This window comes from Stegodyphus dumicola, chromosome 2, assembly GCF_044657685.1.
Source record: "Stegodyphus dumicola isolate Sdum_Otavi_A_Nest chromosome 2, ASM4465768v1".
Lineage (NCBI taxonomy): Eukaryota > Metazoa > Arthropoda > Arachnida > Araneae > Eresidae > Stegodyphus > Stegodyphus dumicola.
The window spans coordinates 226298075-226311866 of NC_140769.1; the positions used below are offsets into that span (position 1 = coordinate 226298075).

General features: G+C 28.7%; 1 protein-coding gene across 5 annotated transcripts in view; it reads left to right on the top strand.

Moving 5' to 3' along the window:
* LOC118191749 (nucleobindin-1-like) overlaps positions 1-13792 on the top strand; it is an 84746-nt gene that overhangs the window by 31571 nt on the left and 39383 nt on the right. For all 5 annotated transcript variants that reach the window (XM_035362598.2, XM_035362597.2, XM_085811823.1 and 2 more), the window contains exons 5-6: positions 24-118; positions 354-539. In XM_035362598.2, coding sequence (XP_035218489.1) covers positions 24-118; positions 354-539 — 281 coding nt within the window. The remainder of the gene's footprint in view (positions 1-23; positions 119-353; positions 540-13792) is intronic.

Here is a 13792-nt window from a genome sequence, read left to right on the forward strand (position 1 = left end):
ATATATGTATAACTTTGTTGCAGGTTTAAACCGAAAAGGAGTTAAAATACCAAAACATTTAGATATAGAGAATCCTCATAGTTTTGAAATAGAAGATCTTAAAAAGCTTATTCAAACGGTCAGTCTTTTATGTAATAATTTCATTTTGTATAATATTTGAAAATTATATCGAGTTTGCTATGCTTTCATTTAAGTTTGTTGCAATTTTTTAATATTAAAAAAATCTATTCTAAAGTTATTAATTAAATGAATTATAATTATGTAACTGATTTTTCCCTATCATACAAATTTATTGTACCAAATGATTAAATTCATAAATTGACTTGAAATTCTTCTAATATTATGTTAAATAGGCTACAAAGGATTTGGAAGAAATAGATAGGCAACGACGAGAAGAATTTAAAAAGTATGAGTTAGAGAAAGAAGCCAAGTATCGTGAAAGTTTGAGAAATATGACTGAGGAGCAAAGAAAAGAAACTGAGAAGCATCATCAAGAAATGATTCAAAAGCACAAAGATCACCCTAAAGTGCATCATCCTGTAAGTTGCTTAATTTAAAATTGAATATTTTATCCATGATTATGTTTGGGCTTACATAATAAGAAATTAATGAATATCCACAAATTTAAAAGGCTATAGGGTATTTATAGATGAATAAAAAGACATAAAAATTTCTTCCATCTTATTTACTTGACATACTTTGCCTACCAAACAATTGGATCTTAGCATCTTTTTTAATGAATCTCTGTAAAGAACCACTAATTTAGAACTGTTCGCTCAAAATCACTTCAGATCAATAGTAGTAAATTTAATAATGTGCATTCTAAATCATTTTCATATTGGAAATCTTATTTAAATTTTTTTTCTGATATATTTAAACATAAAAATGTGTGATTTTAGCTACCCGTATTTATGTTTGTATGATGCAAGTTAATAATTTTTTTACATATTTAATTACCCAAAAGAAAGATTTGCTCTTTGTTAATTGTTTTAAGGGAGATTTTTGATAATTGTTTTCTTTGAAATATGCAAGTCAGTTTGAAGATTTGGTCACAGATATAGAAATATACTTCATTTAAAACTTCATTTTAATGAAAAACAAGATCATATTCATTAGTTATAAAACACTGAACACTAAAGTTTTGTTTATTTAATCATAAAATTAATTGCTGTGTATATTTCAATATAAAAGTTGAGAATTATTAGTAGATATTTTACTGCTGAAGTTTGATACCCGAGTTCAAAATAATTCACAAGTACTTCAATCGTAGAAAAGATGTTATAACTTACATAACAGAAAAAAAGTGTTTTATTGGTATTTCCTGGTTATCAACATCCTTGATTCCAACAAGAGTTGAAATGCCATATATTTGACATAAATTTGGGTATACATGTGGCATTATCAACTTATGCAGGTGCGTACCAGGCATGTGTGTAAATGCACATGGATTTTTGCACTTTATATTTAACAGTCCTTTTACTGAACATTATCCAGAAACTATAAAAATGTGAACATCATATATATGGAAGTAAAATTACTAATAAAAAATATTTACCAATTTTAGATGCAACTAAATAACTGTAACATTTAAAAAATTTATTTAATTTTGAATTTTCCCCAAGAAACTTGCTTATCTGATTACACTCTTGTACTAATAAATTTCTTCTACAACTTGAAAAATATTTTCTTTCGCAATATGACGATATACAAATTATTAAAGGACCAAGTTTTTTATTACTGTAAATACACACTCTCTAATGATAACACTAAATGAAGAATTTTAATTAAAATCAATTTTCTCTAACCACAATTTAGAAACTTCTGCTTCACTCAAATTTTTAACAAATGTAAAGTTTTCTTCCCAGCTATTGACCCCAGACCAGTTGTTGCATTTAAATATTAAAAAACGTTAAGCAGCTTGCTCACTATTTACCATGAAATAGGCGAGTCGGCAGAATGACATTGCAAATGGCCACAATTCAGTCCTTACATAGATGATCACCTCCAATACAAAACTTGAATATAATTCAAAACGTGCAACTTAAAAGTTCATGAGTTATGGTGTAAAATATAGACCAGTCAGGTATGTCAGCAAAAATGTTTTAAAAACTTTACAAAATAGCATCAATGAACTTAATAAGGATATTTATTAGCTTAAGGATATTTATTAGCTTAATTTGTAATTAATAATGCCTTTTTTAAATGGAAAAATGAAATACTTTAGCATATCAAAGCTCAACTTAAAATTGCAAAGTTTAAAAGGCATTTAAATTGGTCTGAACTTCTTTTAAATGTAAAAAATTTAAAACAATTTACCATAACCAAAATAGATAAAGCAAATATTAATTTTAGCATTGTATGAAAAATGTTGTACAAAACAATTATTAGCAAAGAACTTTATAACGCCAATACAAACACTACTGACACCTCCATCATTAACAGAATTAAAGCATTTAAAAAAAAACACTCAAAATCATTATCAATCTGAGGTACAATAGATTTGCTAACTTTTATGCTATTTCCAAATTCCATAAAACACCACTTAAATTCAGATTCATTGGAAATGGCACCAACAATTATAAGAAGAATTTTGATATTTTATTTCACTTAAGAAAATTGTAAATTAATTTTCAATACTTGTAAACACAGAACATAATTATTGTTGGATCATCAATAATAACATTCCAGTAATTATTACCATTCAGGCTATTGATATGCAAAATATCAGCTGCTATGACTTTGAAAACTTGTATACTTTGCATCTATTAGAAGAATGCTTGACCTATCTAAAATATTTCCAACTATGCTGACTATTCTAAACTTTAATAGAAGGAAAACCTTCCTTAAATGCACTATTTTTAATAACTACATTAAATTTCGAAATCAACTTTTTAGGCAAGTAGAAGGGTACCCCAAAGGGAGCTCACACGTCCACAAATCTTTGTAATCTATTTTTATTTATTAAAGAATTTAAATTTGGAAAAACTTCACAGAAAATACTACACTCATACTTGCAGGTACATTGGTGATCTTATTACCTTTAATAATTTTAATAAAATACAAAATTGTAAAATTTATCTAGAATGCCTTGCTCTTAATAAAACTAATCCATGACAAAATGTAGTCGACTATCTAGATCTTCAAATAATCAACTACAACAAATTTCTACTGTTTAACAAAACATGCAACTTCAATTTTACTACTAACAAATTAATCAATTAAGACTCCAAAAAAGTTATTCGTAATACGATCATTAATCAAATACAATGCATTAAAAATATTTCTACAGATACAAAGATCTACAACACTAAATTGTACTACTTATTAAAATTAAAAAAAATAATTAACTTATTAATTGTAATAATTATTTTACACTAAACTAAGTGTAAATAAGTAACTTTATTAATTTATGTCTTAAAAGAGCAAGTGTTAAATACTCTAATCTAAATCATTTCGCTGGTAGGTATGTGATAATTTATTCCTAAACGTTTAAAATGACTATCAGTTAAAGGATTTGTAAATATTATAGTGTAATTATTGTATAAAATGTACGAATTGTTTTTTCTGGCATTTCTTTATTGCTGTTACTAACAGAATAGGCCTATTTCAAATTTCTAAGCCTGCTTAGTAGCTCTTGAGCAGTAAAGATCTCTTGTACTTTTCTTTTATTCCTTTTCAATATGACAATTAGCCAGAAATTAATTTCTTTTGTTTCATTAGTTTTATAATAAATTTTACCTGAATACTTTTCCGTGCAAAAACTTTCAGCTACAACACATGCCACTTCTTTTTGCCACATTCTAAAAATAGCTTCCAACATGTCCCCACCTATGCTCTCTCTCTCTTCCTCTCTATTCTTCATCCGGGTTCTAATTCCAAATTTCATTCTGAGTAACAGAAACAGACATTTTAACAGTTACACAGCTAGCAAACAGGTAAGTTAATTAAATTCTTTTTTTTGTCCTTTAATGTATATTATGTAAATTTTATTTTATCATTTTAGTCTTAACAGCAAATTTTATTTTATCATTTTAGTCTGATGAGAAAATTTTTATGCACTTGTTCTTAGTTTAATTGTTTTAATAAGTTTGCATTGTTTTAATATGATCATAGGAGAAAGTGTCGGGGGGCAATTTTCTCAAATAAGAAAACTAAACTTATTCTTGTAAGAATTATATATTCTGATTTGAAGATAGCATTTAAATGCTGACATGCTGCCAGTTTCTTCCTGATTTTTAATTAGCACTATGAATAATTTTTAACTCAGTTTAAGTTTTTTTCGTCTTGATTCTTACTTTTGAAAAAGACAAAACATTTTTGCTTCTATTAATTATTGTTAATTGGTAAGAAGTTAGTCTGTTCTCCTTGGAAAGTCAGACAATTTCCGATTAATGACGATAATTATTTAGTTTGTTGGTTACATTTTCACTTTTAACTATTAAATTTTAATAATTCCATTTTAAATATGTGAATGAGTTATATCAATTCATAGAATTCTAACTATTGTTTTCAAAGGAGATTATATATTAAATAATTTACTAGAATTTAAATTATTATTTTATTACTTTGCAACATTAGTGCAAGTATTAGGCAATTTCTTACTTATAATTAATTACCTTATTTACTTAAAACTATACATATAATGCAAAATAAATACAGTCAAAAGTCGTTAATTTGGACACCCATAATCGGGAATGATCTATAATCCGGACCTCAAAGCTACAAACTTTCTGCACATGCGTCTCATTAACCTTTACGGCTGCGAATATGTGTTTGCGCGTGCACAAAATACGTTTACGAATGCGCGTTTAACGTATAATGGATGGTATAAGCTAAGTTAAAATTATCTAATTATCTATTTCAGTTAATGTTGCAGATTGCATTGTTCCTTAATCTTCGAATTGGATCCGGCTTATTATTTTTTGCAGACTGTTAGAGCAATTTTATGAAAGTAAGCTTGAACTTTCGATTATATCAAATAGAATTTCTGATATATATTTACTAATATGTAAAGGATCTACAAAGCAAAAGAATGTTTCCATTAAACAAAAAGTGGAATTGCTGCAAAAAATGAATAAAGACATATTTTTTGTTTATCTAAACTTTGTTTACCTTTAACGCTGTGGCACGCAATGAATTGGAAGTTGATCTGTCAGCACTATCCTTATCTTCAGGGCAGATGTTTTTATTTTTTTTGGCCTATAATTCCTTACTAAATGTAGTATTTCACCTTGATGTACTCCATCTTTGATATGATTTAAATCAAATTCCTCGTCATTATAATTCGCTTCCGATAGCGAAGAAAGTAACAGAGGTTATTGAAAACGAAAAAATTTTGATTGAGACAAATTAGTTGGTAGACACAGCAATTATAGGACTTGAACAGCGGAACTTTGTAACTGAACAAGAAATTATGTCTGTTTATAGAATTAAAGAGAATGTATTATCACATAAAAAATGAAGCAACTTAAACAACTTACATTGATAAAAATGTTTAATAAAGTAAACAAATAATTATTAAGCTTTTTTTTTTTTTTGTAAATTTTGATACCTTTTAAATCATAATTGCTCTTTATTTCATAAATTATGGTTTCATATTTTTAATTTTATAATTTCTGCATGCCATCTTACCAGATTTAAACTGATGATCTATAATCCGGAATCGCCGAAGTTCCGACGGTCCGGATTAACGACTTTTGACTGTCCCATATTCAGTTTGTATGAAACCATGTGCAAAATCTGAAACACAGAAGCACTGTAGCAAACCTAAAGCAATAAGGGGACAAAACATTGGAGGCAAAACATGCCAAAACCAAAAATGAAAGGTGATATTTACATTTTTCACTGCATTGTTATCAGCAGGTTAGTGAAGCAACAAAAGTAAATAAATAAAATAGTTTGTTTTTGAACTGGCAAAAACACAAATTAAAATTTAAAAATAATCTTAAAAAAACAATCAAAGCAACCTATGTCTTTATCAGTCCAAAACCTATAGTCCAAAACGAGAAATGCAAAAATTGTAGCATAAAAGATCCAAATTCAAAATAATTACAAAATAATAGACAAATTTTAAAAAATTGAGCAGTCCAAAAACAAAACTTGAAAAAAAGAAATTCAACACTTGAAAAAGAAAACAATATTTAAAATTTTTAATTCAAAATTGAAAAAACAAAACTAAATGCAAATTTTGAAAATATACATGCTGAATTTAAAAATAAGAGCATAATTCAGAAACAAACAAAAAAAGCTTAAAAATCTAAAAAAAAATATAATAATAATAATTTTAGTGAACCAAGTCCAAACCAACATATGCAAAAATAAAAGAGAAAGGAAAATTTGATAAAAAATATCAAATATAATATAAAAATAACAATTAGAGGAGTAAGTTCTTAAAATCTGTAACACAGGAACAAGGAGTTGTTTTTAAATTCAGCTTGTACACGGATTATTAATTTTTACTGAATTTTTTTAGCAGAATCTTACCTCTCAATATTACAGAGATCAAATATATATGTGGAAACATGTATTAAATCTTAGTGGAGAGTTGCTGGTTGATAATATCTGAAAAAGAAAAAAGTTGTATTAATCATCTAAATGCTTAATTTTGATGTATAACATACTGGAAAGTTATATTAAATCCTTTACTGAAGATATCTGCCCTTTAAAAGGTTATATTGTTATCAAAATATAAATTATGAAAAGCGTAATGTTTTACTTTTCCATTATATTTATTATTTAAAATTTACATAAAAATGTTATGTAAATTAATTAATTAGTGAAAAATTTTAAGTGTAAGAGTTCTTTTTAAATGTAATTTGCTTATTTTAAACATCTAAAAGTATCAGGTTCTTGAATTGTTAAATTTAATCCTTAGTAATATAATTTTTTTTTAATTTCAAGTAACTTTAGCTAGACAATTGTTTGTATGAATAGTTAAAAGGAGCTTTAAAAAGCTTTTCAATATCAAGAGAAAGAAAATAATACAGGCTCTCCTCTTAAATGGCAATTTATTTATAGCATGGGAGAGCTTATTTTTGATGGAGGCCATGTTATTTCCTAGAGTACATTGGCCCATTTCAATGCAGTCAATATCAATCCAATATCAAATTTTATATAATGAAAAAATATAATTAATTTTGGATCAGTTTCTAGCATTTGCTATCTAAAAGCTTTTTTCATAAATGTGAGATCTTGTTTCTACATACTTTATTAGGTGTTGCATTAATGTTACATAATCACAAGCTACTTTGTCAAGACTATAATGTGGTCATAGCAAGCCTTACTAGATAAGTTTTCACAGCTTGTGTACATGCCCAGGTCTCCTAAACACATGTCTTTTGCTAATTGAACCTTGTATCTTAAAATCTTGGCCCTTTTGGAGTATTGAAAGTGTTCTAGATTACAGCGAATTATTGTTAACACCAAGTAAAAATATATATATGTAATGAAACAATTACACATTGTAATAAAGCATACTTTGAAGTAATGATGTAGAAGAAGCATTGATAATGTAGAATATGGAAATATAAAAAAAAAAAAAAAAAAAAAAAAAAAATTCATGTCACAGACTTCCATCAAAAGAAGTAATGAACAGCAGAATGATGTAGAAGCATTGATAATGTAGAATATGGAAATTAAAAAAATCCATGTCACAGACTTCCATTAAAAATAAGTTTCCCTATGATCTTGTTGACTCATTGTAATGAAATAAACTTAGAAGTAATGATGTAGAAATGTGATTGCACAAAATGTTAATCCATGATGAAGAGCAACTTGGCAGCCCAGGCAAATTAAGTACGCATCTCTATTTAAAAAAAAAAAAAAAAAAAAAAACATGTTGCAGCCATAAACTACTTGGCACACTATTCCTGCTTATTTCCAAACGTTTATATTTCTGATAGCTTTGCAGTGAGAAGAGAGTAGAAATCCAGCTAGGCCGAAGTGTAGAAAGGAAGTGAAGTACAGTTCAGAATTAAATCTTAATTTAAAATGAGTTAATTTTGGTTCTCAATGTATTTGGTTGGATAATTAATACTGCTATAAAATTATAATTGGCTGTTTGAAGATTAGGTCCAATTACAACATCAGTGTAAGAGTCTCAAAATCATAGATTAATTTCAAAATGGCACAGTGCAGAAAAAAGATTACTGCACTTAAACCTGTTTTTGTGCTTTTTTTTTTTTTTTTTTTTTTGCGCAATTTTTTTTTTTTTTTTTTTTTTGTGCAGTATATGAAAATTTCAATCAAATTGGAACATAATTGACGAAGTTACCAATAAAAAAGGAGCTTTAGTCTTGCATATCTGCCTAACGAGACGTGCACAAGCATCTAGTGAAACAACAGTCGTTGCAAAAATTGATCACCAATTACATGGTAACTGAAAAAAGTCAACTATAAACGAGTGTGAGGTAGTATCTTCAAGTGACAAAAGCGATTTTGAACCAGTTTACCACAAGAAAGTTCACCTATTGTCAGACTACAAAGTATAATGGTTATGTTTTGAAAAGTTTTGTATGTGTAAAATAAGTACATATGTAATTAAAATATTTAAAAAGGTTTGCATGTGTATTTTCTAAATTAGATTCTAAAAGTTTTGGCAAGATTCCAAGTAGCTGCCATGCCTCAAGTCTTGATTTCGTTTAAAAAAGCAATTCTTAGTTATTTCGTAAGGTTTTGAGTTATTTTCTATGTGAGACTTTTTTATGTGATCCTTATTCACCTCATAATTTTTTTTAATTGTGTTGCACAAACTATTTTTTATAGCTACTCATGTACTTTTGTGCCATCTTTTTATATGTATTCCCTATCCACCGCACAAAAACAGGCTTGAGTGTATTTTTAGAATAAAGAGGGGAAATAAACAATTTGAAACTAAGCATTAACCCGTTTGGGATGGCAGCCCGCAGAAGATAGCACTCCCTCAGGACGGGGGCTGTTACACGCAGACTGTGCTTACAGGCCAGGGCACTTTCTCTCGCTAAGCCTAATGCACAATTTTGGAAAGTACACATTACATAATAATAGATAAAATGTACACTTTATGTAGAAATGAAACCACTTTTAAATATGTGATTAATGATATAATTTCAATCATAACAAAAAATTTAATTAAAATAATTGATATTTAACAATAAAAATATAAATATATTGTCTTTTACTGTAACTAAAAGTACCTAAATTAAACACTAAATGTTGATACAAAATATAAAAAAATTTAAATATTTACACTTAATATTATGAAATACTTGAAGAATATTGTAATAATTAATACTTCAAAGTCGTATAAAAAATCTCAAAGCATGGTTCAATGCAGAGACTAACATTGCATTATTATCATGCGTAATTTCAATCATGCGTGTCTATTATTATAATCCTCTAATTCAGAATCTGAAGATTCAGAACTACTATATGAAGAACTCCAATAATTTATAGTTGTTTCACTGTCATCGTGGGAAAGATCCATAGGTGGATCATTCATAAAGTGACCACATTTTCATTTGGGCAAAGCAAAAATTATAATTTAGTTATGAAAGCAAACCAATAATTCAAAAGAATATAGTTTATTGTATACATTCATATACTTGTCTATAAATTTACAAAAATATACTTATCATTAACTATTGGTAACTATGAAAATATATGTAAAAACAATAATTTGAATATTATGTTTTTTAATAAATTTAATATTTTATTTAAAAAAATTACGATTTTCTTTCATGGGTCATATTTTTGTTCCAAGTGAATACTTTGCAATAGATTCGAATCATTTATTAAAATGTCATGAAATTTCTCACATGAATTGGTCAAATTATATTTTACACTTAATACAGATTTTAAAGTTTTAATGTTCAACTACGTTTTTTTCAGTTGTCCATATTTTAATGATACTAGAAAAAAACACCTTCTGCTGTTGCATTTGTTCCTGGAAAAGAGAGCACGTATTCTACAGTTTAAAAAATATTTTGATAAAAAAATAGTATTCTATTTAAAATGAAGGAATAACTCCGTCCATTGTTTGTTTGTACATTTGCAGACAACCAACATTTAATTTTTTCATCAGTAATTTGTATCTTCTTGCCTATGACACCTCATAAAAAAAATCATTTTTGCAAATACAGTCAAAAGTCGTTAATTCGGACACCCATAATCCGGAATGATCTATAATCCGGACCTCAAAGCTACAAACTTTCTTCGCATGCGCCGCGTTGACGCATGTGCGTAGGCGTTTACGAGTGCACGTAAGACCTTTACGGCTGCAACTATGCGTGTGCACATGCGCATAGTACGTTTACGCATGCTCATTTAATGTATAACGGACGGTATAAGCTAAGCTAAAATTATCTAATTCAGTTAATGTTGCAGATTCCGTTGTTCCTTAATCTTTGAATTGGATCCGGCTTATTATTTTTTGCAGGCTGTTAGAGCAATTTTATAAAAGTAAGCTTGAACTTTCGATTATGTCAGAAAGAATTTCCGATATATATTTACTAATATGTAAAGGATCTACAAAGCAAAAGTATGTTTCGAAGTCCATTAAACAGAAAGTGGAATTGCTGCAAAAAATGGATAAAGGCATCCTTTGATATCTATCTAATCATTCCGAAATATGTTTATCAATTTCATGCTGCTCTGGGGGGGGAGGGAAACAATGCGGCGCACAATGAATTGGAAGTTGATCTGTCAGCACTATCCTTATCTTCAGAGCAAATGTTTTAATTTTATTTGGCTTATAATTCCTTACTAAATGTAGTATTTCATCTCGATGTACTCCATCTTTGATATGATTTAAATCAAGTTCCTCGTCATTATAATTCGCTTCCACTTCCGATAGTGAAGAAAGTGATACAGAGGTTATTGAAAACGAAAAAATTTCGATTGACAAATTAGTTGGTATTCTCGACACAGCAATTATAGGACTTGAACAGTGGAACTTTGTAACTAAACAAGAAAGTATGTCTGTTTAATAGAATTAAAGATAAAGTATTATCAGATGAAATGAAGCAACTTAAACAACTTACATTGAAAGAAATGTTTAATAAAGTTAACAAATAAATATTAAACTTTTTCTTTTTGTAAATTTTGATACTCTTTAGATCATAATTGTTCTTTATTTCATAAATTACGGTTTCATATTTTTAATTTTATAATTTCTGCATGCCATCTTACCAGGTTTAAACTGATGATCTATAATCTGGAAAAATCGATAATTCGGAATCGCCAAAGTCCCGACGAGTCTGGATTAACGACTTTTGACTGTATTATTTTTTGGAAAATGGTTACTCATATATTCAAAAGAATTTTCCACATATTCCCATAAAATCTCCTTTTTTAATGTCTCCCAGTGAAAATTTTGAATATCCTCAAATTGAACTGTCCATTTTTCAAGGTATTTCAAACAGTTAATATAAAATTTCCTGATTTCTGTCAGAAAATTCGTTCGTTTAATGGCACCTTGTACTTCCAACCTAGTGATGTTCTTTCGAATAACTAAAGGAACGCAATCGTTATGAATTCTTTCTTGTAATTTTGTTTTTTAAATTATTGATTTTGGCACTTCCATAATTAAAATTTTGCCTCCTTTAATAATTTTCACAGCATTGTGAAATAATGTAGCTTGGTTGTGAATGAACTGAAGACAAATTTGTGACATTTCATTTCCAAAAAACAGTTGCAATATTCTTGGACATTTATCTTGTGATAAAAAGTATGATTTTAATGGTTCGTATATTTTAAAAATATATTCTACTACTGGTAAAAGAGCTAGCCATCATGTTTTGCTGTAACCAATACTTCTTTTATATTCGATTTCTGCGCTTTCACGAAAATCCTTCAAACTTTTGACATGCACAGTATATATATATATAATACAAATAAATTTTTGCAGTAATATTTTCAACGTCTACTGGAAGTTAAGTCAGATGCTGTTTGAATGAAGTATTGTATAGAATGTGCACTGCACAACCTACTCGAATAATTTTTTGGTTCAAACGTTTGTTAAGTTTCGTAAAAACCTAATTGATGCCTCTTCCAGCTTTTCCACCAAAATTTGCGTTAGTTAATAAAATTATTGCCTCACAATAGGCAATATATTTTTTTGTTAAAATTATTCTTTTTTTGAAATAATACTTCTTGAAGTTTCACCCAGCAGCCGCCCAGACGGTATAGTGGTTAGGGGAACCTGATTGTGATACCGAAAGGCCTGGCTTCGAATCCCGAAGAAGGCATGGTTGTAATTGTCCATCCCTTCATAGGAGGCAATGTTGACCCAGTTATTAGGTGTCTCCATAATAAAGAGACCACCACATCTGGCCTTAGTATAGATTAATGTACTCTGTCACAAAACTAAACTGCCATGGGAAAAAAAAAAAAGTTTCACCTGGCAATGAAACAAAATCTGATATTCTAATTTTAATTCCTGCTTCTGGATCAAACAGTCTAATAATTGTGCGAAATACTTTTAAATCTTTGTGGTTGAAAGCATCATAATGTATGAATATAAATGTGCATTTAATCTAATTCTTTCTGCATTTGTGAAAACGAATATGGTGAAAAAACATTACAAATAATTCCTTCGGTTTTTGTTCTTGCACATGCAAATTTTTTGTCGTACAATGTTTTGATCCTTTGCAACTTACAATCAATTAATCTGAAACTTTGATTGTGGTTTATGGTGTGGTTAAACTAATGCTAGCTGTTCCTTCATTACACAACATTACATATTTCTTGACAAGACGTAACGACAATGATCGAACTCCACCGAGTAAATCTGACTCCTTACATCACCTAATTTAGTTTACTCTGCATGCTTTTTATGTGATTTTTTCAATTCTTTATATTCACTATAATAATTAATAAATAATAGGTAATATATTTTTACAGTACATTTAAAATAAGAAATGCAGATGTTTTCTAAAAAGCAGGACATTTTTTTAAAATCTGCAGGACGTGGGACAGTCCTCCAAAAAGCAGGACTGCCCCACCAAAATCGGGGCGTGTGGTCACTTTAATCATTCATAACTTTAGATATTTTCTTCTCAGAAAGATAACATGGTCTTATAGCCATGGCTACACAAATGAATCTAAAATTAAAACCCATGCTAGAATATCTCCCATAAAATCTCATCCTAAAATAGAATTGAAACTATAAACAACCACTTCAGAATGAGCTGAAATGCCATGTGTTTCCCTTTTCACCTGCTAGCAATGTTTATATTTACATTCTCGAAAATCCAATAAATCAGAGACACTTGACGACCTCTTTCTGACCTCAGAGAGAGAAATACTAATGTAGGAGAGCAATCTTTTGAATGGAACATGGATTAGTAATGCCATCTATTAGTAAATATATCATTCTAAAAGCACCATGCAACTGTGCCGCATCCTCCTGCTGCATAGGATCCGCCCTAATGCAAGGATGTGGCATAAAGCTTTGAAGGGCATCTAACAGTGACACATATTTTCAGCATTCGTTACAAATAGGTTAAGGAGCTATTGCAGTTTAATCCTAGTACAGTCAAAAGTCTTTAATCCGGACTCGTCGGGACTTCAGCGATTCCGGATTATCGATTTTTCCGGATTATAGATCATCAGTTTAAATCTGGTAAGATGGCATGCAGAAATTATAAAATTAAAAATATGAAACCGTAATTTATAAAATAATGAGCAATTATGATCTAAAGGGTATCAAAATTTACAAAAAAAGAAGCTTAATATTTATTTGTTTACTTTATTAAACATTTCTTTCAACATGCGCATGCATAAAGCATACCTTACGCATAGCCGAAATTAGAAA